The sequence below is a fragment of the Cebus imitator genome, unplaced genomic scaffold (assembly GCF_001604975.1).
Source record: "Cebus imitator isolate Cc_AM_T3 unplaced genomic scaffold, Cebus_imitator-1.0 Scaffold166, whole genome shotgun sequence".
Classification (NCBI taxonomy): Eukaryota; Metazoa; Chordata; class Mammalia; order Primates; family Cebidae; genus Cebus; species Cebus imitator.
This window is the reverse complement of record NW_016107481.1, coordinates 3758830-3785528: the sequence shown is the minus strand read 5'-3', so window position 1 is coordinate 3785528 and position 26699 is coordinate 3758830. Positions and strand designations below refer to the sequence as shown.

The 26699-nt window shown below is 45.2% G+C and overlaps 1 protein-coding gene across 5 annotated transcripts in view; it reads left to right on the top strand.

Annotated features, from left to right (window-relative positions):
• Positions 1-21678, top strand: part of BCAR3 (BCAR3 adaptor protein, NSP family member) — a 136266-nt gene extending 114588 nt beyond the window's left edge. For all 5 annotated transcript variants that reach the window (XM_017544193.1, XM_017544194.2, XM_037744165.1 and 2 more), the window contains 7 exons: positions 271-374; positions 1409-2061; positions 7911-8026; positions 12174-12345; positions 16171-16282; positions 16531-16743; positions 21061-21678. In XM_017544193.1, coding sequence (XP_017399682.1) covers positions 271-374; positions 1409-2061; positions 7911-8026; positions 12174-12345; positions 16171-16282; positions 16531-16743; positions 21061-21239 — 1549 coding nt within the window. In that variant the 3' untranslated portion in view covers positions 21240-21678. The remainder of the gene's footprint in view (positions 1-270; positions 375-1408; positions 2062-7910; positions 8027-12173; positions 12346-16170; positions 16283-16530; positions 16744-21060) is intronic.
• The last annotated feature ends 5021 nt before the right edge of the window (positions 21679-26699 follow it).

Below are 26699 nucleotides of genomic sequence, written 5' to 3'. Positions count from 1 at the left end.
CCCTACTCTGTTGAACAGGATGGAACAGCCCATAGGAGGCATTCTAGAACTTAGCAGCATTGGTCATGGGGACAGGGCACAGAGCACGCAACACAGTCATGTATTAATTGCCCCATCAGTAATTTCTTCTGCCAGCGGACATTCTTTTACTTTTAGGGTATGTGCTGTAGCACTCTCGTTCTGAGCAGTTTCTTTCTTGTTTCAAGTTTCCATGCCTAAAGGTTTTACACTTCAATGACATGTTTCTGTCCTATTTGTCTTTTGCTTCAGAAATAAAGAAAAGAGTGGTAGCCAGCCAGCCTGTCTGGATCACATGCAGGACAGAAGAGCCTTGTCCCTCAAAGCCCACCAGTCAGAGAGCTACCTGCCGATTGGTATGTTTCGAGGAATTTTCGGGGAGAAGAATGTCAGTATGACCCTGGTTTCCTTTAGGCTTTTACCCTGCCCCATCTAGTTGTCTCATTTGGACACGGCACAAGGCTTCACGCCTGGAACCTAGAGGGGAACGGGTTTGCAGAATTATATCCAGTGGTGAGGCACTGAGCTGGACTCTGTATGCCAGTGTTTAGGCCTCACAGCAAGCCTTCAAGGTGGGCGTGATTATCGCCATTTCACAGCTGATGAAACTGAGGCACGGGTAGGTTAAGTAACTTCTTTAGAATCGCCTAGCATTTGAACCCAGGTTTTCTGATTCAAGCCCATTTGGAAACTCGTGGTCTTCATGACAAGCCTACTCCTTTAGTCCTTTTCCTAGGCAGGTGGGTGGATCCAGGGGCTTTTGACAGAACAACTGTCCAGGCCAACTCCCCTTCCTCTCCATCCTCCATTCAAGGCCAGAAGAGTGATAAGGTTTGGGGTGTGGGCACACCTCCTAAGCAGTTACACAGTAGAACTGGGGGTTGTTTTTCATTATTTTCATAACTGACTTTCCCTGGGACCACAAAGGGGTTTCGCTAATGCTCCTGTGTAAACGACTTCCATGTGGGTTACCTGTCTCGTCTCCCTTCCCTGTCTCCAGCTCTCCCTTGGAGTCATTACGTGGCTAATGACTCCTGTTTCTTAGGGCAAGATTACATTATTCATGCCTTCCACGCTCATAGATTTCCTCATTCTGACTGTCCCAGCCTTCTATAACCATACAACAACGTTTGTAGCCCAGGTGTCAGTAGTCCCCGGGATTTAGAATTGCACCCAGCAGTGTGGGATGGGGCCAGCCCAGCCCAGCCGTCAACAATGCTGTAGACTCCCTGAGATTGGGCATGGGGCAGTCACACTGCATTTTCTTTTGGAAATGAAAATTGAAACCCAAGAGCATGAACAGAGGGCCAGGGAGCTGCCACTCTGGTTTTGTTTGTTTTATATTCTCCACACAGATGAGCTTTTTCTGACCGTTTCTTATCCCCCACAGGATGCAAGCTGCCACCTCAGTCCTCAGCTGTGGACACAAGCCCCTGCCCAAACTCACCCGTGTTCAGGACAGGAAGCGAGCCTGCCCTGAGCCCAGCAGTGGTTCGGAGGGTCTCCTCGGATGCCAGGGCTGGGGAGGCACTGAGGGGATCAGACAGCCAGCTGTGCCCTAAGCCACCCCCTAAGCCCTGCAAGGTGCCCCTCCTCAAGGCTCCCTCACCTCCTCCCGCCTGGCTCAACTCAGAGGCCAACTACTGTGAACTGAACCCAGCATTTGCCACAGGCTGCGGCAGGGCAGCCAAGCTTCCCTTATGTGCCCAGGGCAGCCGCACAGAACTGCTCACAACCAAGCGGAATGGGGCGCCAGGTCCCCGGAACTCTGGCATCAACTACTTGATCCTTGATGGTGATGACAGGGAAAACCCTTGGGAACCTGTGGCAGCTCAGATGGAGGAGGGGCAGTGGGACAAGGGCGAGTTTGTGACACCCCTCCTGGAGACTGTCTCCTCCTTCAGGCCCAATGACTTTGAGTCAAAGCTCCTTCCCCCTGAGAATAAGCCCCTGGAAGCAGCAATGCTGAAACGTGCAAAAGAAGTGTTCACCAACAGTGACCCCAAGATCATTGCCCAGCACATACTGAGCATGGACTGCAAGGTAAGAGCTGGGGGTCCAGGTGTTGTTCTGGCTTTGGAAGGTTTGGAAGGAGGGGATCCTTCTGGCCTCACTCTGCCTCACCCATTAGGTGCTTTGTCCATAGGAAGGTGTGAAAGTAACACCAGCATGGGGATTTATTTAATGGGTGGGAACCACAAGCTGGGCAACCTTTGCCCAAGCAGGAAGCTTATAAAATTCATCTCAGACAGAGGGATGGCAGCCTGCTGCTGGGGGTGGGGGCCGCCCTGTCTACCCACCCACCCCTTCTGTTGTCAGCAGCTGCAGCAGAATCCTCATCCTCCTACCTGGTGCTATTTACAAACTCCCCCTTGGCCTCAGCTCCATCAGAACTGGTAAAGCCAAAGCTACAGGAGAGTAGATTGTAGATGAAAATGTTTCTGGAGTAGCAGACCTTAGTTATTTTTATTCCATTATATTTATGCATGATAGACTTATTTTATTACTAAAGTGGTCTTTAGTATAAATAAACATCTTTAAAGCTACCTTGATTTTTAAAATAATCCTTCCTCGGTTTAGAAAAAATCTAAAATACAGATTAAAAGATAAAATCCAGTTAATTTCAGCTTCCGGGTGGCCCTGTCCAGGGCCCCAAGGGCTGTTCTCAACTGAAGAAGGCAGTCTGCCCTGTTTTGCACAGATGAAAACACCACATCCAGTTTCCTGGAGATCACCGTTGTCAGCATTTGGTTTATGCAAAAACATTATCATTTCTCCACAGAAATGGCACTACTCTATACATACTATTCCAAACCAGGAATCTTTCATTGACCAACATGACTGTCTTTCCACATGATTAAATATTTACATTGTCACTTTTTTTTTTTTTTTTTTTTTTTGAGACAAGGTCTCACTGTCACCCAGGCTGGAATGCAGAGGTGCGTTCACAGCTCATGGCAGCCTTTGACTCCCAGGCTCAAGTGATCCTCCCACCTCAGCTTCCTCAGTAGCTGGGACCGCAGCCACATGCCACCACACCTGGTTAACTTTTTGTATTTTTTGTAGAGATGGGATTTTGCCATGTTGCTCAGGCTGGTCTCGAACTCCTGAGCTCAAGTGATCTGCTTGTCTTGGCCTCTCAAAGTGCTGGGATTATAGGCATGAACCACTGCTCCTGGCCCATCACCATTTTTTATAGGAAACATTTATTTTAGATGTGACTTTTGTTCATTCCCAAAAGCAACCTCATCCTTAACAGGATTTAGTCACTTTTTTGGATCCATGAGGATTTGTTTTAGGACCTTCAGTGGCTACCAAAATCCATGGAAGCTTGCATTCCGTATATAAAATGGAGCAGTACTTGCATATAACCTATGCAATCCTCCTGTATACTTTAAATCATCTCTAGATTACTTATAACACCTAATATAATACATATGCTTTGTAAATAGCTGTTATACTGTATTGTTCAGAGAATAATGACAAGGAAAAAAGTCTACATGTTTCATACAGATGCAGTTCTTTTTTTCTGAATATTTTTGATCCTTGGTTGGTTGAATCTACTGTTGCAGAAGTACGGATAAAGAGAGCTGACTGTATTCTAGACACCAGGCACCACCTCAGGCAATGCTGGTCTCAGTCCACCTTCTCAATATAAACAGGCTGGTTCCTGGCCATTCAAAGCGCTTTTTTATTCGTAGCTCAGTGAAGTCAATTAGCGTCAAATGTCAGGACTTATTTAGGAACTGGGTTTTCCTCCCTATGTATTGGATCATGGCAAGAAGTCCAGTCTCGGAGCACTCCTGCAGGAAGTGCCAACACTGATGGAGGGCTCCCACAAACAGGCATGAGGAACTTGAGGCAGTTCCTGGCCATCCTGGGGTAAACAAGGCCCTTGCTGACAACAGAACTTGAGGGATGACTCAGAAACCAGAATAACTCATTGCCCAGGCCTGGGAGGTGGGGCTGAGTGTGCACTTCTGCTGGGTAGGCCCTGAGAGGAGAGCCAGGGAACCAGCTGCATTGGAAGAACGAGGTCGTGCTGCACATTTGGCCAGATGGTCTTTGGCAATGCTCACAGGTGGTCATGCAATTTTCGGAGTTATCGGACCTCACTTTAAATAAGCGAGCTTAACCTGTTTGGGAAGTGAGAGCAGTGAGGATTTCTGTTCTAATCAGTCAAGCACACTGGCCCCTGGATCTGAGAGCAGAACCATGTCAGCGGGCCAGGAGGGAGACTCTGGCCTGGTGTGAACCTGCATGGGTTCTCCATAGAGGAAGCTCCTTGTAGAAACAGGCCTGGGTTTACAGAGCAGCCCAGTTCCCAGGGGACCGAATCCCTCCTGAGGCTCTGGGCAGGGCTTAATGATCATCTAGGTAGAGGAGAGATGCCCGCCTGCCCGCCCTTGGCAGGAGGTCTGGGACTCACCCAGTACCTTTGGTAGCCATGAAACTAGACCCCGGGGATGTTCTCAACTGAAGAACACAGTCTTCCCTGGCTTGCTGTGGTACGTTTTGTCCTCCTGGTGGGGCCTCACTCTCATGTCTGCCTGCAGGCACCCCTGGACAAGGGGCTGAATGGGGTCCTCAGGCAGCGAGCAGGAGCCAGCCTGGACTCTGCCCACCCAGCCCCAGGGCAGGGCTGTGTTGAAAATTCCTCCTTCCCTGTCTCTGGAGTCTACCACCATTTCCATATTCTCTTCCTGGAATCACTGACTTCCAAACAGACACAATCAGCATCTCTAGGAGGGAAATACAACAAGATCTGTTGTTTCTCACCCCAAATGCAGTGGCAGCGCAGACAGGGCCACCCGGAAGCCGAGAGCAGGGTCTGGCTAGCATCTGGGACTCACATGCTGGTTCCCAGCCATGCGGGCAGATGCCCAGATAGGCCATCAGGACAGTGGGTGGTCCTAAGAGCCCTCCAGACTCCCTGCCCAGCTGTGTCCATCTCCCTATCCCCCAAGGGTCTGGTTAGGAGCCACTGAGCCTCTCCGACCATGCGCAAGGTCTTTGACTATAGCTAGAAACGAGGTCCAGTAGTGAAGGGCTTGGCCTCTGCCTGAGCCTGAGCCCCACCTCTGCCACATCAGCTGAAAAGCCTCCCCTTCTCTCCCTATCTGTAAGGAATACCAACTACCCAGGTGGTTGGCTAAATGGGATAATATATTAACAGCCCTGGGCACCTTGCCTAGCCGACAGTGAGCACTAAGTGTTTGTCTGTGTTATGCATTCAGCCTGGATGGAGCACCTACTGTGTGCTAGGGCAGCTTGTGGTCTCTGCTCTTGGAGCACCTATTATCTGGTGGAGGTGGTCTGGGGAGGGACAGTGATGCAGGAACTTGGAGCACAACCCAGGTGGCAGATGCCCTGCAGGGGAAGGCACAGGAGCTGTGGGGCCTCCTGGCAGGGCCTTGAACAGGGAGTGGGGTGTAGAGATGGGGCCGGGACGTCTGAGATGAGCTTGGAAGGCTACATCGTTGGCCAGATGAAGAACACAAAAAGCATCTTGCAGGCGGTAGGCAATGCACATGCACAGAGGCTCAGTTGTCAAAAGCAATGGAGAGAGGGTTGGTTTACAGCAGATTCACTCAGTGTGAGTGGAAGAAGATGGGGTTAGGGGTGCGGTGTGGGAGGGCTTCACAGGTCTTTCCTTCAATGTTTCCTAAGTCTCTACTTGTGGGCTCGTACCAGGTTCCTGCCTGCGAGGCACTTTGCAGTCGAGTGTAGTACAGATCTGCTCTTGTATGCTGAGGGCAACAGAACCAGCGAGTGGCGCCAGGCAGCCTCGTGGTGTTTTAGAAGGGCCTTTGCGCCTGGGGGGAGGGCTGGGCTGGGCGCCTGTAGGGGCTTTCCTGCCTCAGTGCAGCAGCCTCCAAGGCAGTGGGAGAAGGAGCAATAGGCAGAGTCCAGAGATGCAGCAGAGTAGGCCAGCTGAGATTTAGAGGGCCTCTGCCACCCTGCCCTGAGGAGTCGGCTCACAGTAAATGCTCTAGACATCTTTGGCCTTCCTCTGTGTCTGTGAGTTGTACAATCTTGGGCATTTGTCAGGGAACCTAATCCAGGCCCGATTGTGTGAGCTTGGGATCCCCTCAGTCCTCAGGCAAATAGGTGTGGCTCCAGTGAAGTGACCCAAGGATGGTATAGACATGCTAAAGAAACACAGGCTGGAGAGCAGGGACCACCGCCTGTCTTCCAGGTCTTCCAGAGCAAAACTGAATCAGTCACAGGCCTTCCAGTCTCGCCACCCAGAGCGTGGGGGACACCCTTCAGAAGTACAGGGTTTGGGACCTCTGACACAGGGCAGCTGGTAAGGAAGTGTGCGTGGCATGCGTCTGGGCTACCTTGCCAAGGTCAATGTATAAATCCCTTTCCCAAGATCTGGCCAGAATTCTTCCCCTTTCCACATGGCCAATGATTCACAACTTCTATTTTCAGGTAGCTTTTGGGGGTTCTAAAGTTACCTGAATCCCTTGCACAGTCCTTGAGAAAGGAACACTTAGCAGTTAAGTTAGAAATGGGGAAACTGAGGCCCAGAGAGCACAGGTAGGAGCACAGTAGGAATTCTGCATCCTGTTCTGGCATCTGCCACTGGAGAACTAATTCCATAGGCTCATCCCCTCAGGGTTGACTGTGGGTTGAACCACAGAAGTTACGGGGCAGGGTTAGTAATAACACCTAAATGACCAGATGTGTTTTGATAGCCTAGAGTAATTATGGCTGAGAACAAGTGCAAAAATCAAGGAAAGAAACCGTCCCGTGCCTGCCGTGTGTTTAGGTGGCTAGACTTGTTGCATATGTCAGTTCCGCTCTTAGTACATCATTATGCTGTGAGGTGTCATTAGCTGCATTTAATTTTTGTTTTGTTTTTAGGGACAGTGTCTTGTTCTGTCACCCAGGCTGAAGTGCAGTGGCATGATCATAGCTCACTATAACCTCAAACTCCTGTACTCAAGTGATCTTCCTGTCTTAGCCTCCCAAGTAGCTAGGACTGCAGACGCACATCACCATGCATAGCTAATTTTTAATTTTTTGTAAAGATGGGGTCTCGCTGTATTCCCCAGCTGGTCTCAAACTTCTGGCCTCAAGCAGTCCCCTACCTCAGCCTCCCAAAACGCTGGTATAACAGGCATAAGCCACCGTGCCTGGCCTATCAGCCCCATTTTAGAGACACACTGGCTCAGTTGTAACATTTCTCCATGACATTGTAATAACTAATACCTGATTCTAATAAACTGAGAATTACATACTAGAATTGAGATGGGTTGAGAGCTGTCTGGGACAAAGATTTTCTTTCAGAAAAGCCTCTGAGGAGAAAGAAGTGTGTTTGAGATCTCAGGTTTCCAATCACTGTACACATTTTTAATAGTTTCCAGACGTATAGAGCATTTACTGAGCCCAGGAGAAGCATAATTAAGGGTAATAGCAGCCAGCTGTGGCTGTTAAGTGAGAACATGAATGGCAAAGCCCACAGCAGAGAGGCACTTGGATGAGATTCCGCTTTCCCAATGCAGGGGATCAGCCAGCTCTGCACACATGCAGCCTGCTGTTGGCAGCAAAACGTCGCAGCAGGATCCTGTGTTAGACAAAAGCTCAGAGAACTAAACTGTTCTCTGGCTGGGCAGAAACACGTAACAAATCTGTAGATCTGCAGAGCAGTGTAGGCATCTCCCACCAGTCTTTCTTTTCCCCCTGTTTTATACTCTACTGTGTGTATTAAAAGACCCTAAACATCATATAATAACAGTATTGTCAGCTGCTGCTTATAAAGAAATGCAACACAGAAAATGTGTCCACCATCCCAGTTCAGTGTGTTTCTTCTCATATGCTGAATTCATGATCAGGCAAGCCCACTTCCTGACCCAGTGTGTTTCAACTTTGGCTCTTGACAGGTTGCTAGGATACTTGAAGTCTCTGAAGAGACGAAGAGGAACATGGGGGTGAGCTCAGGCCTGGAACTCATTACCTTGCCTCACGGACACCAGCTGCGCCTGGACATAATTGAAAGGTGAGCAGTGCCGTTCTCTGCACTTCTGACGCTCCCAGCTCCTTGCAGGCATCAGAGCAGCAGATTTTAGAACAGAGAGGGGCCCAGCACCAGCCCAGCCCTGGGGTAGCAGCGCTTCACGGTACGTGGCCTGCGGTGACTCTTCCCAGAAGGCTGAGCCAGAGAATTCCTGGAGTCGCACACAAAGACAGCACAACTCAGGAACAAAGAACATGTTCCCATCCCTGATCCTGGAGGGTCGGATGGAGAGAACAGATGTCCTGAAGCTAGTGACTCAGTTGGCCTGTGTGAGCAGGAGTCACAGATCCTGGAGCCTGGGGCAGGACTGGGGTGACCAGAGCACCGCAGGGTCTCCTGGGTCTCCTGCCCTACAGCCCTGCCTAGTGAGCTGTGCCTTTGTCTCTTTGGGGATTAAGATTGCTTGAGGAATTACAAGGAGTTTCTGGGAAATGCTGGGAAGAGCAGAGTCTAGACAGTGTTTTCTTTGAGGGGTGGACAAATAGGGTCAGAGGTCAGGGGATGACGGCACTCACCCGGGGCCTCCAAGCCATCCCTGCCCTCTTCTCATGAAAAGCCAGGGCCCGGGTGTCCATTGAAATGGAATGTTTAGGAATTAGAAAAACACCAACAGTGAGATATGTTTTTAAGAAAAGAAGCACTAGACTAGATACCCATATTACCACAAAAGCTGGCCTTTTTGACACATTTTTACAAACTTGATTTGGGCAAGACTATCTTGTGAAGTTTTCTGTCTGTGCCGCCCATGTCCTAGTTGCCATGACTGCCCAGGGCTGTCCAGGGCAGCTTTCTGTGGTAACACACAAGTTCTGCACTGACCATTACATTAGCCACCAGCCACGTCACTCTCGGGCGCCTGAAATGTGACTGATGTGATTGAGGGATGACGTTTGTTAGAATTTACTATTTTCAGGGTAAATAGCCATCTGTGGGGGGATGGGCGTTGCTGCTTTGGCATTTCCGTGGGTGTAAAGCAGATAAAATGACTCCCATGCTGCTGCTGTTTGGGCCTCACAGCCATGGATACATCCCATAGAAAATACCCAGAACGCTGAGTTGAAGCCATGTGGGAGGGAGGCCAGAGGTGAAGAAATGCCCCTTGCTGACTTTGTTCGGGAACACCCATTGTTTAGGCCTTTGGGGAATTCTAGGTTCCGCTTCTGAATTTCCCTGCTCTTCCTGATGAGACTTTTCTAGGTTCCAGCCTCTCTCGGGTGTCCGCTTTTTGCCTTCTGCCCCAGGGCCCTGGCTCCCCAGCTCCACCATCTTCCGTTCTATCAGCAGAAGTGAGCTGTGCCGCCACACTTTGCCGTTTCTCCCATGAGACATTTCAGCCTGAAACCCCCAGGTTCCAGGACTAATGAATCTGAGCCCTATTTTATCAGTATCATTTGGTGTGCTGGGACAGGACAAGGGTGACAGGTTTGGGGCTTCTCTCTTGGCTGTTTTCTGACTTTCCCCTTCATTTCTCTTTTTCTCCTGACTCTTGGCCAGGGTCTTGTTCTTTCACTTGTTTCTTGTCCAAGGCCGACCTGTGGGATCTTCTTTTTAGAGCTGGGGGACTCGTTTCATTAATTACAATGTGTTTATTAAATAAAGGCAGGGGTTATAGAGGTCCTGATGTGTCACATGACATCACCTTCTTGCATTTGACAATCAAATACAAAACCAACCTTTATTTTTAATTTACCACCTCACCCATTCCAGGCATCCTAGGCTGGAAGTGTCCTTCATGTGACATTTGAGTGCCGCCTCTCGCCAACCACGGGAGCTTTTGCTGCAGACTTGCCAGCCTGAGTTGTTTTCCCATAGTGGGTGTATCCAGGAGGTTTCAGGCAAATGCCGGTTGAGTGAATGGATATAACCATTCCGTTAACCATTGATATAACACTAAAGGGCCATTAAAACATAGGGGGAGAAAACACTGAATAAAGAATCAGTTGAATGCAGCATGGGAAATTAGTTTATAGTTAGTTAAAAGCAACATCTAAGATGTTCTGTCAATGTTAACATTTTGCAAATGGATAATAAAACTCTTCCAAAAATTTACCAAATAACAGCCAGGTGTGGTGGCTCATGCCTGTAATCCCAGCACTTTGGGAGGCCAAGGCAGGTGGATCACTTGAGCCCAGGAATTCGAGACTAGCTGGGCATTGTGGCAAAACCCTATTTCTACAAAAAATACAAAAATTAGCTGGGCATGGTGGCATATGCCTGTGGTCCCAACTACTTAGGAGGCTGAGGCAGGAGGATCCCCTGAGGCAGGAGGATCCCTTGAGCCAGGGAGGTCAAAGCTGCAGTGAGCCATGATCACACCACTGCACTTCAGCCTGGGCAACAGAGCAAAACACTGTCTCAAAAAAATACAATAAATAATAAAAATATATTTTAGGTCTATGTTTGGATCCATTAATTAAGAAAGATAAATCAGGAAAAGGAGATAAATGGAGAACAGAGGAAAGACGGACAAAGAGGCACAATGGACCAAGATACAGAGGGAGAGACGTGCACAGACGCAACTGTAGTAACAACTGCTATTTATTAGGCACCTGCTAGTGTCAGGCACTTTAGTTATTATTATTACTTTTTTTTAAGATAGTCTTTCTTGTCACCCAGACTGGAGTGCAGTGGCGCAATCTCTGCTCACTACAACCTCCACCTCCCGGGTTCAAGAGATTCTTATCCCTCAGCCACTAGAGTAGCTGGGACCACAGGCATGTGCCACCATGCCTAATTTTTGTTATTTTTAGTCGAGATAGGGTTGTGCCCTTGTTGCCCAGGCTGGTCTTGAACTCCTGGGCTCAAGCAATCTGCCTGTCTTGGCCTCCCAAAGTGGTGGGATTACAGGCGTGGGCCATGTCACCTGGCTCACTTTAATTATATTTACACCCAAACACAGTCTCTATTTCTCACAACCCTTGCTCCTGTTTTACAGATGAAGAACCTGAGGGGTAGAGCAGTTAGGCGCCAGCCTAAGCTTACACTGCAAGTGAGCCCCGTACACGCATATATGTGCAAACACACTTGGAGGCAGAGCTCATTAGCTATTTAAGAAACATTAGAGAAATGAGTAATGGTAAAGCACTCAATGAATCCCTGCTGCCCTTTGCTCAAGGAGAGCAAGACAGAGACCAACACACCTGTACACAGAGAGAGTACCACATGGAGTAACATCCTAAGCTATGAACATTCAGGACAGAGTAGCATGTTGTGTTTTAATAACTATAGTTATAAACTGGGGCTTCGTCTCCAGCACTTATACCACAGCCTGGAAGAAATTGAGGCAATTATGGTCTAAAGCAGTTAATTCCTGGGTCCTGATTTACAGTGGAAAGGAAAGGGGTCACGGTCTATGCTTTCTGCCACAGACTGACCCCATTCATATTAGACCTATTGTCATGCAGAGAAAAGATCACCCTGTTTCCTGTTCTGGGCCTCTGAGGTTGACCCATGTAGTTTAGGACGAGAAAAGGGAGGATTGTTGGGGAAAATGAGATCTCAATTTTATTAGAGTCTGGCCTTGTAGGCACATTCTAGCCCATCAACTATTCCATCTTTATGCTCTTCCCCATTCATTTCCTGGCTTCTGCAGTAGGGCTAAAGAACACCATTCTTATCTCTTCTTTCCAGCCTTTGTTCTGATAGCTGTGTTATTGTCCTGGCTCAAGCATATCCTCTCATTTCTCTGTCCCTTTCATCCCCAAGTCCGGGGGCTCAGTGGAGGTGGCCCTGGGCTTCCCTGAGGAGAGATTCTCAGAGTGTGTTGGGGGACCTGCTGTTTCCATGGACCTCTCATGGTACAGGGTACTAGGAGCCACATGTACTTCTGAGCAGCTTTGCCCCAGGAGCGCCCTCTTTGTGCCCCCAGGTCCAGGGTTGAACGTGGCCCTGTCCGGGGGCTTCTTGCTTTCTGACTGCAAAGTGCACCCTCTGTGGCCCAGCTTGGCCCTCCGCAGTTAGCCTGCTAAGGGGCGTTCTCTGTTGAGACTGGCCGTCTAAACTGTGCTGCGGGCACATTTCAGAGCAATAGCAGCAAGTGGCACAAACACAGCCCTGCTCTTGGCTGATTTGGTTTAGTTTTCTTCTAGTCCCCATTGGCCCTGAAACTGACCGCTGATCTTGCTTTCAGACACAACACGATGGCCATGGGCATTGCAGTGGACATTCTGGGCTGCACGGGCACTCTGGATGACCGAGCAGCCACTCTCAGTAAGATCATCCAGGTGGCGGTGGAACTGAAGGATTCCATGGGGGACCTCTATTCCTTCTCAGCTCTCATGAAGGCCCTGGAAATGCCACAGGTAAATTTCCAATTACTTTATGTGTACTTACTGTTCTGTAAAGAGAGCTGCATGCTATGCTTGGTAAATGAGACTATATTAGTCAATCTCAAAAGTAAATTGAATCTTAGTGAAAGCTGCTTCAATTAGGGGGCAGTGTCCTAAGTGTTTAGGGTCTTTTTTTTTTTTCCGTTTTTGAGACAGAATCTCACTCTGCCACCTGGGCTAGAGTGCAGTGGTGCGATCTCAACTCACTGCAACTTCCACTTCCAAGGTTTAAGTGATTTTCCTGCCTCAGCCTCCTGAGTAGTTGGGACTACAGACGTGTGCCACCACACCCACTTTGTATTTTCAGGAGGGACAGTGTTTCACCATGTTGGCCAGGCTGGCCTCAAACTCCTGACTTTAAATGATCCACCCATCTCGGCCTCCCAAAGTGCTAGAATTACAGGCATGAGCCACTGCACCTGGGCTGGGGCATATATATATAAACAAACAAACTATATATATAGTTTGTTTGTTTGTTTGTTTGTTTGTTTGAAATGGAGTCTCACTCTCTTGTCCAGGCTGGAGTGAAGTGGTGTGATCTTGGTTCATTGCAACCTCTGTCTCCCGAGTTCAAACTATTCTCCTGCCTTAGCCCCCTGAGTAGCTGGGATAACAGGCGTGGGCCACCATACCCAGCTAATTTTTGTATTTTGGGTAGAGATGGGGTTTTGCCATGTTGGCCAAGCTGGTCTTGAGCTCCTGGCCTCAGGTGATCCGCCCACCTCGGCCTCCCAAAGTGCTGGGATTACAGGCATGAGCCACCATGCCCCAGCCTCTAGGGTCTATTTTTTGAAGCAGTAGATAATTTCTGACAGTCCATGCTTTCTCTTTGATGTACAGTAGCAAGTGTCAGCCTCATGAACAGTAGGGATTCATGGAGAATCAATTAGGATGAGACATCTGGCTACAGTGTGTTGTTTGAGAGAGAGACTGCTTCCATGTGGGTCACCAGCTGTGTGGGCAGTGTAGGACAATCACTGGGAAATGAGACATTTGTGGAGCTTCTGTCAGAGAATCCTTAGACTATTTTATCTCACGTCATCTAAAACAGACTGTCCTAATAACAAGTTCAGATTCCTGGTCCACCTGCCATAGAACTCCCTAATTACCGTTTCTAAAATTGGGCATTTGAATTTATCTGCTGTGCCAGGGGTTTGTTAGGATGAGTGTCAAACATAAAAACCTGTATTTAAGTCAAACAGGCCTCATAGAGGAAAGTATGCCGCCACCTTTATCACTCAGGATCAGCGTTCCCACTTCTGTTCTCTCAAGCCCTGGGTGCTTGGAGGACTTGAGTATGAGTTTACAGTCCGGCAGCTGGTAACACCAAAGCCGCTGGTCACTCAGCGTGGCTGTTTCATAGCCACAGATTATCTCTAAAGTCCTGCCAGGTGCTCACTGAAAATCCATCATTGCCACTGAGAAAGACAGCCACAGCCACATGTCCCGCAAGTCAGATTGTGGCTGGAATAGAATTTACTTGCATTAAAGCAAGGTCATCTTAAAAATAAAAGGTTGAACAATGTAGTGCCTTCATCGGGAATTTTTTGGAGGCCAATTCCAATTATATTTCAGAAGCTTTCAAAATTTTTCAGGTAGTTTAGAATTTTGTAAGATTGGTATTTGAAATAAGCAACTGATAAATTCTGCCAGATTTTCATGATATACTGATTTCTACTATCACATTTTTCATTCAGGTATTTAAATTTGCATTATGTTTATTTCATGTCATCTAAAACTGCCTAGAATTTTGACAGCTGAGCCAACAGGCCGGGCTGTGGGTAAAGCCTTCCAGCCCAGAGCTTCCCCTGAGAGTGGTAAAGGAGATGTTTTGTGGGATCGCATGGCTGCCATCCATGACATCAAACTCAGCGGTTAGAGACTTGTCCCCAACCACATTACCATGCTTTGTAGGTGGTTCCCTGCCTTCTGACACTGTCATCCCTTCCCTTCTGGAGCACATCAGCAGTGAGAGGACACAGTCCTCCGGAGCATTTAGTGGCCTGGGAGGGAAGTGGCATACCCAGAGAAAGCCCAAAAGGAGAGTCACGTCACTATGCGTGTCACTATCCAACCCAACCCTTACACTATGGCCACATGTGCCACCTTCTCTTCTCAGCTTCTAGTATCGAGAGAGTACGTCCAGGAGATGGGCCTAGCCCAGACCCAGAGGCTTCTTTCAGAAAGGCAATGCCTCAGGGAGTGGGTAGGGAGCAGGGGTCTCCAGAAGGGAGGGCAACATGGTGCACTGCAGGAGGAAGGCCAGCCACAGCCTCTTCTTCACAGCACATCTGCTGGTGCTGAGCCTACTCACCTTCCTTTTGGATACAGGAGCTCTTCAGGGCCAAGTAAATGAATCTCAGCTCTGCCACATACCAGCTGAGAAGCCTTGTGAGTTACCTAATCTCTTCTGTTTTCTCATCTGTAAAATGAAGCCAAAATACCTGCCCTGAAGGGCATTGTGAAGATTAAGTGAAATTCTTCAAATATTTGACATAAAGCTGGCTCTTATTCCCTAAATACTAATGCCCTTCTTTGTTTCATGTAGAAAACTTAACACAGCCTTGCTGGTTTTAGGGTATGAGCTGGGGACCATTTATCTTAGGACAGTCAGAGTCAGTGGTATATGCTGCTACTGACTAAATTATTCCAGAAGAAAACTGAGGCCGAGTTAGCTACAGAAGAAAAGAAGTGAGTAGCAGGAGTGGTGTCTCATGCCTGTTGTCCCAGCTACTCAGGAGGCTGAGGTGGGAGGATCACTGAGCCTGGGAGGCTGAGGCTGCAGTGAGTCGTGATCGTACCACTGCACCCCTGCCTGGGGAACGGAGTGAGACCCTGTCTCAAAAGGCATAAAACTCTTAACTATAAAAGACTAAACTACAGCTTACCCATACAGTGGAATATTATGCAGAAATTTAACAAAATAAGGCTGTTCTGTATGTACTTATACTGAATGCTTTTGAGGCAAGGAATAGATGTGGTTTACATAGTATAATATGCATATATATGTATCTTTAAAAGGGGTGTGTGTATAGATAGGAATTTTGGGGAGGTCAATTCCAGTTATATTTCAAGAGCTTTCAAAACTCTTCAGCTATACTAGAATTTCCTGGGATCAATATTTGAAATAAGCAACTTATCAGTTCTGCCATATTTTCATGATATGCTGATTTCTATTATAATAGGAGTTATAATGTTTCATTCAGGTGTATTACTTTGCATCATGTTTATTTCCTCTCATCCAATACTGCCTTGAATTTTGACAGTGGACTGGCCAGCAGGCCAGGCTGCATGTGAAACACACACACACAGGCAGTTGGAGAGAGTCATCTCTGGGATGGGCTAACAGCAATGCAGATGGGGTGGATGGGGGTTACTTTTTCTCTGTACCCTGCTTTTAACCACTTTGACGTTTTTACCATAAGTATCTATCAGCTGTTCCAAAATTTAAGCAAAAAGATAATTTTATTTATTTATTTATTTTGAGACAGGGTCTGACTCTGTCACACAGGCTGGAGTACAGTGGTGTGATCTTGGCTTAGCACAACCTCTGCCTCCTGGGTTCAAGCGATTCTCCTGCCTCAGCCTCCTGAGTAGCTGGGAGTACAGGCGCATGCCACCATGCCCAGCTAATTTTTGTATTTTGAGTAGAGATGGGGTTTCACCAAGTTGTCCAGGATGGTCTCAAACTCCTGGCCTCAAGTGATCCACCCACCTCGGCCTTCCAGAGTGCTGGGATTACGCAAAAAGGTAATTTTAAAAAGAACCTTTTCCAAAACAATAGCATCTTTCTTCCAGATCACAAGGTTAGAAAAGACGTGGACTGCCCTGCGGCACCAGTACACCCAAACTGCTATCCTCTATGAGAAACAGCTGAAGCCCTTCAGCAAAATCCTGCATGAAGGCAGAGGTGAGCACGGGGGCAGAGTAAGCGCGGGGCTCCCCCACTGGGGAGTGGAGTACAAGTACGCGGGGCGTGTTATGAGGCCCTGAGGAATCTGCAGCACTGTGGATGGCTCATCAGAGCTTTTATCAGATGACAGCGTTGCTTGTAGAAGGCTACAGTTGACATAACCTGGCAAGGGCTACTAGTCACCTCATTCTGTGCTTAGCTTTTGAAAGCATCTGATATGGAAAACTCTATTCCTTATTCTTCAGAGTCCACATGTGTTCCCCCAAGCAATGTATCAGTCCCACTGCTGATGCCCCTTGTGACCTTAATGGAGCGTCAGGCTGTCACTTTTGAAGGAACTGACATGTGGGAAAAAAACGACCAAAGCTGTGAAATCATGCTGAACCATTTGGCAACGGCACGATTCATGGCCCAGGCTGCGGACAGCTACCGGATGAACGCTGAGAGGAACCTGGCAGGTAAGAGCTGGTTTTTGTAAGCTGTTCTCTAACACTACGTAGTAATTGAAATGAAGAAATGGAAGAACATGGCTGACTTCACTTAGAAAAACACCAAAAAGGAAGGATTAAAGGATGGAATTCCATTTCCTATATGGCTGGTTATTCCTTCCTCTTAACTCCAGAACGACTCAAGTGCCCTGTTTCTCCTTTCTTCTTGTGTGTTCTGTTGTTCGATGGTATATAATTAACACAGAGGAGGGGTCAAGAAAGAATTGGGGCCAGGCCCGGTGGCTCACACTGTAATCCCAGCACTCTGGGAGGCTGAGGCAGGTAGATCACTTGAGGTCAGGAGTTTAAGACCATCCTGGCCAACATGGTGAAACCCTGTCTCTACGAAAAATAGAAAAATTAGCGGGGCATAGTGGCACACGCCTGCAATCCCAGCTACTCAGGAAGCTGAGGCAGGAGAATCACTTGAACCTGGGAGGCGGAGGTTACAGTGAGCCGAGATCGCGCCACTGCACTCCAGCCTGGGTTCTGGGTGACAGAGCGAGACTCCATCTGAAAGAAAAAAGAAAAGAAATAAAAGAGGAAAGGAAGAAAGAAGAAAGAATTGGCCAACTTGCTTACCACTTATTAACAGTACCTCTAACAGGTGAGATTAGAAAAGGTGACGTGCCAAGATGAGGAGATGGAGTTTTATCTAGGCCTCATTTATCTGCATTCCCATTCCCAGTCACACTGGGAAGTGAGCTCCCCTGCTCTTAGCATCAGACACATCCTGGAAAGTGTGGGGCACTGTTGTGTAAACGGATCTTTCTTATAAGTGCTATGGTGACAGAAAGAGCCCTCCTCAGTCAGCCCGGCCAGCATTTATCACAGATGCGCATGTGCGCAGCGCTGCTAACTGGATGTCCTGAGGAATTTAAGCAGCTATCTCGGCACGCAGCGGTAAGTGCAGTGTGCACTGTGGGAGCACGTAGGGGAAGGGACGGATTTAGTCAGAGATGCTAGGAAAGAGGAAGCACCTGGGGACAGCTTCCCAGAAAACACTGCCATTGATTGTTGAAGGACAAAAGTCGTTACCAGCAAGCAGGGCTGGGAATTCCACTCAGATCACACAACCCAACCAAAGGCGCTGAGAGAGCCCAGGGATAACTGGGATCCACAAGTGCTCGGTTTTAGATTCACGCGAAGTATGACCTAGGGAATGGCCGACAAGGCTGCAGAGGGAGGTGCAGCTGGGGAGGCCCTTCCAGACAGGACCGTGGCTGAGGAAGAGCCAGTGAAGGGTTTAACCATGGGAGGGTGTCACATGGTCAGATTTCTGTTTTAAAGTAAATTACTCTGGTGTCTGTGCGGAGGAAGTCTGGAGGGCTGAATGTTTGTTGGCAGAAAGACCAGGAAGGAGGGTCTTTGCCAAGACAGTCATCGGGGATGACTATTTTCTGTTACTATGTAATTTTTAAAATTCTTCAAGCGCCCACAGTTCGATTCACAAGGTTAAGAACTATGTGGGAGCAGGAGACTCCATGCATTTCATTCTAAAAGGAAGCTGCTTCAGAACCAGAATGTGGGGCTCGGTGGTTTGCACCGTCTACTGTGGGTACAAGCACCACATACCGGTTTCCTTTTCTTCCTCAAAATGTTCTCCAGGATTGGCTGTATGTGACTCAAACAATAAAAGCACACAAGTCAATATCGGAGTACCTACTTAGACAAAGCCAATGAGTACATTACAATGGTTGTTGCATATACATCAGGGTGGGTTTTCAGGAAACTGCCATGAGCTGCTCTACAGCTTTAAGTCACCTTAAAGGCCACTGATGAAATATTTCAGTTGATCCTAATGCAGGTTTTCATAGCAAGTTCCCATTGCTTTAAGTGACCATGAACCCAGGAAAGGCAGCGATCTGCTCACCAGCATAGACCAGCCCAGGTGATATGGAAAGGGACTTAATGCATGTTAACTGAATGAATAGAAATCACTATCTGGGGGCTGGGCGGTGGCTCACACCTGTATCCCCAGCACTTTGGGAGGCCGAGGCAGGACTTAGAGACCAGCCTGGCCAACATGGCGAAACCCCACTTCTGCTAAACATATAAAACTTAGCTGGGCATGGTGGCGGGTGCCTGCAATCCCAGCTACTTGAGAGGCTGAGACAGGCGAATCACTTGAATCCAGGAGACAGAGGTTGCAGTGAGCCAGCATCATGCCACTGCACTCCAGCCTGGTCTCAAAAAAACAAAACAAAAGTCACCATCATCTGGCCTTTGGTTGATTATCCATCAAGGATATTCTGGCATCATCAGGAAGAAAATATTCCTATTGTCCTTTCTACCACAAGGATCCTATGATCTAGATGGTGGGTATATTTAATGAAAAAACAAACTACCCCAGCAATAATAAAGGATGAGAAACAAACATATGCCTCTTTGGCTAGCAGCTTCTCACTCTTTAACAGAGTTGCCTGAACATCTTTGGCCTTAAGTAGACCAGATCCTGTCTTAGAGAGTTAGGAAATAGGCCCACACATATGGCTGGCTGTTGATCTTCAACAAAGGTGCCAAAGTAATTCACTGGATAAAGTACAGTCCTTCTACAAACAGTGCTGGAACTATTGGGATATCCATATGCAAAAAAGTGAATCTCGATCCTTAATTCATACCATACACAATTAACCCCAAATGGATCACAGACCCAAAATGTAAGAGTTAAAGTATAACCTCCTGCAAGAAAATATAGGAGAAATTTTTTGTGCCCTTGAGCTAAAGATTTCTTAGGACACATGAACCATAGCAGAAAACATTGAGTACACAGATATCCGATAAAGGACTTACAGCTAGAATATACAAAGAACCCTCACAACTCAATGAGAAGACAAAATTTAAATAGACAAAAATTTGAACAGACACTACATCAGAGAAGGCATACAAATGACAACTACATGAAAAGATGTTCAAAGCATTCATCATTAGGGAAATGTAAATTTAAACCAACCACAGTGAGATACTACCACACTATCTAGAATGGCTACAATTAAAAAGAATGATCGGCTAGGCACAGGCATGGTGGCTCACGTCTGTAATCCCAGCACTTTTTGGGAGGCTTAGGTGGGTGGACCGCCTGAAGTCAAAAGTTCAAGACCAGCCTGGCCAACATGGTAGAACCCCATCTCTACTAAAAATACAAAAAATTAGCTGAGTGTGGTGGCACATAACTGTAGTCCTAGCTACTCAGGGGGCTGAGGCAGGAGAACTGCTTGAACCAGAGAGGCAGAGGTTGTGGTGAGCCCAGGTCGAGCCACTACACTCCAGCCTTGGTGACAGAGCAAGATGCCTTCTCAAAAAAAATAAAAATGATAAAGGGTTGGCAGCATGTGGAAAAACTTGGAATCTTCATATGTTGCTGGTGTGAATCTAAAATGGTACAGCCATTTTGGACTAGCACTTAACAGTTTCTTAAAAATAAACATATACTTACCATATGACCCAATAATTCCTTTCCTAGAGAAATGAAAACACATGTCCACACAAGATTTGTAAACAAATGTTCACAACCACTTACTCATAATAGCCAGAAACTAGAAACATCCAAAAGTCATCAATTAAGTGAACGGATAAACAAAATGTGGGATGTCCATAAAACTGAATACTACTGATCAGTAAAAATGAATCATTAATATGCAACATATGTAATACTCTCAGAAACATTGTGCTAAGTGAAAGAAATCAGACATTAAAGAGTCCATAGTGGATGATTCAGTTTATCCCAAATTTCTAGAAAAGGCAAAACAGTAGCAATAGAAGGTAGATCAGTGGTTGACTGAGGTGTCGCAGTAGGAACAGGAATTGACTCCGAAGAGGTAGGAGGGTGATGGAAATGTAAAAAAGTCTAAAACTGGTGGTGCTGGTTTAGGTAGAAACTTACCATCATAAAACTGCACAGCCAAAAACAGGTGAATCATATGCGTATAAACTATACAGCAGTAAAGTTAGTAAAAACAAGTAACAAACTCCTATAGGTACCATGAACCTTCCTTCCCACAGCACTAATTCCCACAGTGGTTTGTACAAACCAACGCCACTCTATCGTGTTTTAATGAGTTTACCTGTTATTTCTTCTCTGAAGGTGCTCACGTTCTGCAGGGTGGGTCTCTGCCCTCCCTTGTGTAGAATAGATTCTCTCATTTTCTTTGGGGACATGTTTTAAAGTTCTGAGAGAGAAAAGATGAAGTTCATCTTGATCCTACTTTAAGCAAGCTTTCAGTCTATATTTAACACTACATCTTAGGCTGAACTGAAGTAACTTTTTGGTTGTTTTGTTTTGATTAGGTTTTCAACCAGATGAAGAAATGAATGAAATCTGCAAGACTGAATTTCAAATGCGATTGCTATGGGGCAGCAAAGGTGCACAAGTCAATCAGACAGAGAGATATGAGAAATTCAACCAGATTTTAACTGCCCTCTCACGTAAATTGGAACCTCCTCCTGTAAAGCAGGCAGAGCTTTGATAACTCTCCAGAGAATCTTTAGAATATCTTCCAAGTTTCCCCAGCTTCTTCTTTGGGAAAGCTTACCATTTGATAAAGTAATAATGTACAAACCTGACAATATACAAGCTTTTAGTATCCACAGGATATTAAACGTGTAAATTGCACAGAGCACACTTATTTATGAATTGTCTAAAATTACTACTGATTTTAAAAAATAATTTATTATTAAGGTAACTACTGCTAATGTTAATCAGCACATTCAAGAGAAGACCTAGCTATGTTGGCTGGTTGCTTTCTATTATCATGGTATTTGACGATTTTAGTTTTAATTCCATGTCAGATAAGTGTAAACAGAAGTTTAAAAGCATGAAACATTTCAGAAGGTATCAGTTATATGATATTCTTTAAACAAGAAAAATGTAAATAGTCATGAATGAAAATATATCTTTTTGTGAAACGGTTGTATCCAGTCTCTTTCATTTTAAACAACTCATCTTAGTACAGTAATTCTACTTCTTAGCTGCCTCAGAGGTACTGTATCCTGATAGTAAACCAAAATTAATGAAAGTGGTATGAAAAGTTTAAGATTTCTGGATTGGGAGACAGAGTGATAGTGACAGCTCCATGGGATCTGGGTTCAAACTCAAGCCATGGTGCTTGCTAGCAGTGAAGTGAGGCCAAGTTTACCTCATTGAATCCCATGTGCAGCACAGCACCCTGTACAAACTGGACACCCAGATCTTAGTTATGATTAACATCTCTTCACATATTTCAAAGTAATCAACTGTTATCTTTTCCTCTAGCTGATGAGTACAACAATGAGTTTCCTAGTTGGTTTTCTAGGTTTCTCACTTTGCAAAGGGGATACTTTCTAATTTCTTTCTAGTTTATCAGTATCCCCCTCAACTTTTCCTATTGTACAAAATTTGGAATACAGGACTTTAAAATATTCTGTCACTCTGCCACCAACCGTCAAACATTTAATAATTTTTCCTTCTTCTCGTTTAAATAACATTAGGCCCATATCAACTTTTATATTTGTCTTAAACTGGCTGTGAAAATTTCTCCATGTTAAATAGCCTTTAAAAAATATTATTTATTGGTTCCAGAAGTTACACTGTAGCTTAACCATCACCCTGTGATGGTTTTTTAAAATAAGCCACATTTTTAAAAATGAGCCACATTATGTTATTTTTTGTTAAAAACCAAAGCACATTTCTACTTCTGGCAATATGGTGGTTCAGATGCTCTTAGAAAGCCCTCTTACCATAAGTAAATCCTGAATAAATTTTAATAAACATACCTGTGTATGATCAACCTTGATAGAAATTCCCAAGGAACAGACTTCTCCCCCCACCACACCTGAAAAAGGTACAGCAAATCTGAATCAACTCCATATGAGATCCTAGAGGCAAAGAGTAACATCACATCAGCTCAATGAATGAAAGAGTCTGTCTTGGGAAAACTTAAAATGCCTTCATGAAGCAGGAATCGTTAAAGGGTCCCTGTTAACAGGATGGAAAAAATCTACCAGCAAAGGGAGGTTGCCAGGAAACATGACTGTCTTCACATACAGCTCCGGGAAGAAAATAATTATAATGACAATAGTATTCGGGGAGGATTTGTAACCACGGCCTGTGCTCATATACGTCTGGAGTAAGCAAAATCCAAAAGCAAGAAATTGATTTACAGTGGTCCCAGGTTGGTGGTACCTATCAGATATAAAAGCTCATTACTAGGCTACAGTAATTAAGCTATTATCAGAAATTTAACATGACAGAGTGATACTGTTCATCAGTGGGGGCAAGGATGACTTTAAAATAATTCTTGAACAATTGGTTAAGCAAATCAAAGGAGGAAAATGGTCTCTTACCTCTTATCATACACACAAAAATAAAATCTAGATGAGTTAAGAACCTACATGTGAAATGCAAAATCATAATACTTTTAGAAGGAAATATCTTTTACTCTGAATCAAGAATTCTTAAGTTAGAAAAAGCATTAACTATAAAATAATGATTAATCTGCATTAAAATGAAGAACTTCCATTCAAAAGACATCATAGACAACCTGAAAAAAAAAAGATATTGGCAACACATAAAATGGACAACAGATTAGTGTGGTAGGCAGCCTCCAAGATGGCCCCCTATGTTCTCTGCCTCCTGGTGCTAACACTATGTTGTTCCCTCCTACATTGTACCAGGCTTTGTGCAACCAAGCACACAGGGTGGAAGTAATGGTATGTTGCATCTGAGATAGATAGGTTATGAGAAGACTAACTTCTGTCTTGGATCTTGAATCACTCACTCTGGGGAAAGCAAGATGCCACCTTATGAGTATCCCTACAGAGGGATTCACATGGCAAGGAATTGAAGCCTCTAGCCAACAGCCAGCAAGTAACAGAGGCTTACCAGCAACCACATGGATAATCTTAGAAGTGGTCTCTCCAGCCCCAAAGCCTTGAAGATACTGCAACCTCAGCCAGCAATTGGACTGCCATCTTATGAGAAACCCTGAGCCAAAATCAGCCAGCTATGTTACACAGTAAAAGATAACTAGCAAAATTAGCATCCACAATACATAAAGAGCTTCCCTGAATAAATATAAAAAGACAACCAACCCCACCCCCTAAAAAAAGATGAAGATAAAACAGGGTTTTTACAAGAAGGAGAAACATAGTAAACATATAGATGCACATCAATAATCAGAACAACACAAGATAAGCCTACAATGAAATGCTCTTTTATATCCTTTGAACTGACAAAAACTGAAGTCTGACTCCTAAGTGCTGGCCAGGATATGGAATACAAATAACCCTTGTAATAACCATTTATTGTAAAAATGTTACAATAACTTTGGGAGGAAAATGTGGCATTATATTTTAAAACTGAAAATTAGGGAAGTCCTAGCCAGAGCAGTCAGGAAAGAGAAAGAAATAAAAGGCACCCAAATAGGAAAAAGGGAAGTCATATTTTCTCTTTGCTGATGACATGATTCTATACCTAGAAAACCCTAAAGATTCCTCCAAAAGACTTCCAGACCTCATAAATGATTTTGGCGAAGTCTCAGGATGCAAAATCAACATACAAAAATCAGAAGCATTTCCACATACCAACAACATTCAAGCTGAGAACCAAATCAAGAATATAATCTCATTTATAATAGCCACCAAAGAAAACCCCAAATCAAACCAAAACAAAACTAGGACTACTTCTAACCAAGGAGACCTACTAAAACACTGCTGAAAGAAATCATAGATGATACAAACAAACAGAAAAGCAATCCATGTTCATGGATTGGAAGAATCAATATCATTAAAATGTCCATGCTGCCCAAAGCAATATATATATTCAACACTATTCCTATAAAATTACCAACGTCACTTTTCACAGAATTAGAAAAAACTATTTTAAAATTCATATGGAACGAAACAAGAGCTAGAATAGCTAAGGCAATCCTAAGCATAAAGAATAAAGTGTAAGATATCATATTACCTGACTTCAAACTATACTACAAGGCAACAGTAACCAAAACAGCATGGTACTGGTACAAAAATAGACACAACAGACCAATGGAACAGAGTAAGGACCCCTGAAATAAAGCTGCACACCTACAACCAATTGATCTTGAACAAAGTCGACAAAATAAATAATGGTGAAAGGATACCCTGTTCAATACATGGTGCTGGGAAAACTGACTAACCATATGCAGAAGAATGAAACTGGACCCCTATCTCTCACCATATACAAAAAATAAGATGAATTAAAGACTTAACTGAAAGACCTCAAACTATAAAAAGCCTAGGAGAAAACCTAGAACATACTTTTCTAGATATTGGCTTAGGCAAATAATTTATGACTAAGTCCTCAAAAGCAAATGCAACAAGAACAAAAATTGACAACTGAGACCCAGCTAACCTAAGGAGTTTCTGCATAGCAAAAGAAATTATCAATAGAGTTAACAGACAACTTACAGAAGGGGAGCAAATATTTGCACACTACACGTCTGACCAAGGACTAATATCCAGAATCTATAAGGAACTTAAATCAGCAAGAAGAAAACAATTACTTTAAAACTAATACAACTACTGTTGTGAGCAACAGACATGAACAGATACTTCTCAGAAGACATACAAGCAGCCAATAAACATGAAAAAATGCTTACGATCAGTCATTAGAGAGACACAAATAAAAAACCACATGAGATATCAGCTCACACCAGTAAGAATGGCTATTGAAAAGTAAAAAAAATAACAGATGTTGGCAAGGTTGTGAAAAAAAGGGAATGCTTATACACTATTTATGGGAATACAAATCAGTTCAGCCCCTGTGGAAAGCAGTTTGGAGATTTCTCAAAGAACTAAAACTAGAATTACACCTTTTGACCCAGCAATCACATTACTAGGTATATACCCAGAGGAAAAGAAATCATTCTACAAAATGACATCTGCATCCTATATTTATCACAGCACTGTTCACAACAGCAAAGACATGGAATCAACCCAGGTGCCCATTAATGGCTGACTGGATAAGGAAAATGTGGTGGCCAGGCACAGTGGCTCACACCTGCAATCCCAGCACTTTGGGAGGCCAAGACGGGTGCATCACTGAGGTCAGGAGTTCGAGACCAGCCTGGCCAACGTGGTGAAAACCTGTCTCTACAAAAAATACAAAGATTAGCCAGGTATGGTGGTGGGCATCTGTAATCCCAGCTATTCAGGAGGCTGAGGCAGGAGAATCACTTGAACCTGGGAAGCAGTGGTTGCAGTGAGTCAAGATCGTCCCACTGCACTCCAGCCTGGGTGACAAGAGTGAAACTCTGTCTCAAAAAAAGAAAGAAAGGAAAAGAAAGAAAAGAAAGAAGGAAGGGAGGGAGGGAGGGAGAGGGAGGAAGGAGGGAAGGAAAGAAAAGAAAGAAAGAGAAAAGAAAGAAAGAAAAAAAGAGAAAGAAAAGAAGGAAAGAAAGAAAGAAAATGTGGTACATACATACATACCATGGAATACTACACAGAATATGAGTGAAATTACACTCTTTGCAGTAACATAGATGCAGCTGGAGGCCATTATCTTGAGCAAACTAATGCAGAAACAGAAAACCAAATACTGCATGTCTTCACTTATAAGTGGGAGCAAAACATTGGGTAAAAATGTACATAAAGCTGGGGACAGCAGACACTGGCGATCCCAAAAAGGGGGAGCAAGAGAGGGGAGAAAGGCTTGAAAAAATACCTACTGGTTACAATGTTCACTACTTGGGCAAAAGGATCATTAGAAATCCAAATTTCAGCAGCACACAATATATCCATATAATAAACCTGTACATGTGCCCCTTGAATCTAAAATTTCAATGAAAATTAAAACCATAATCTAGGCCGGGCACGATGGCTCATGCCTGTAATCCCAGCACTTTGGGAGGCCGAGGCGGGTGGATCACGAGGTTAAGAGATCGAGACCATCCTGGTCAACATGGTGAAACCCC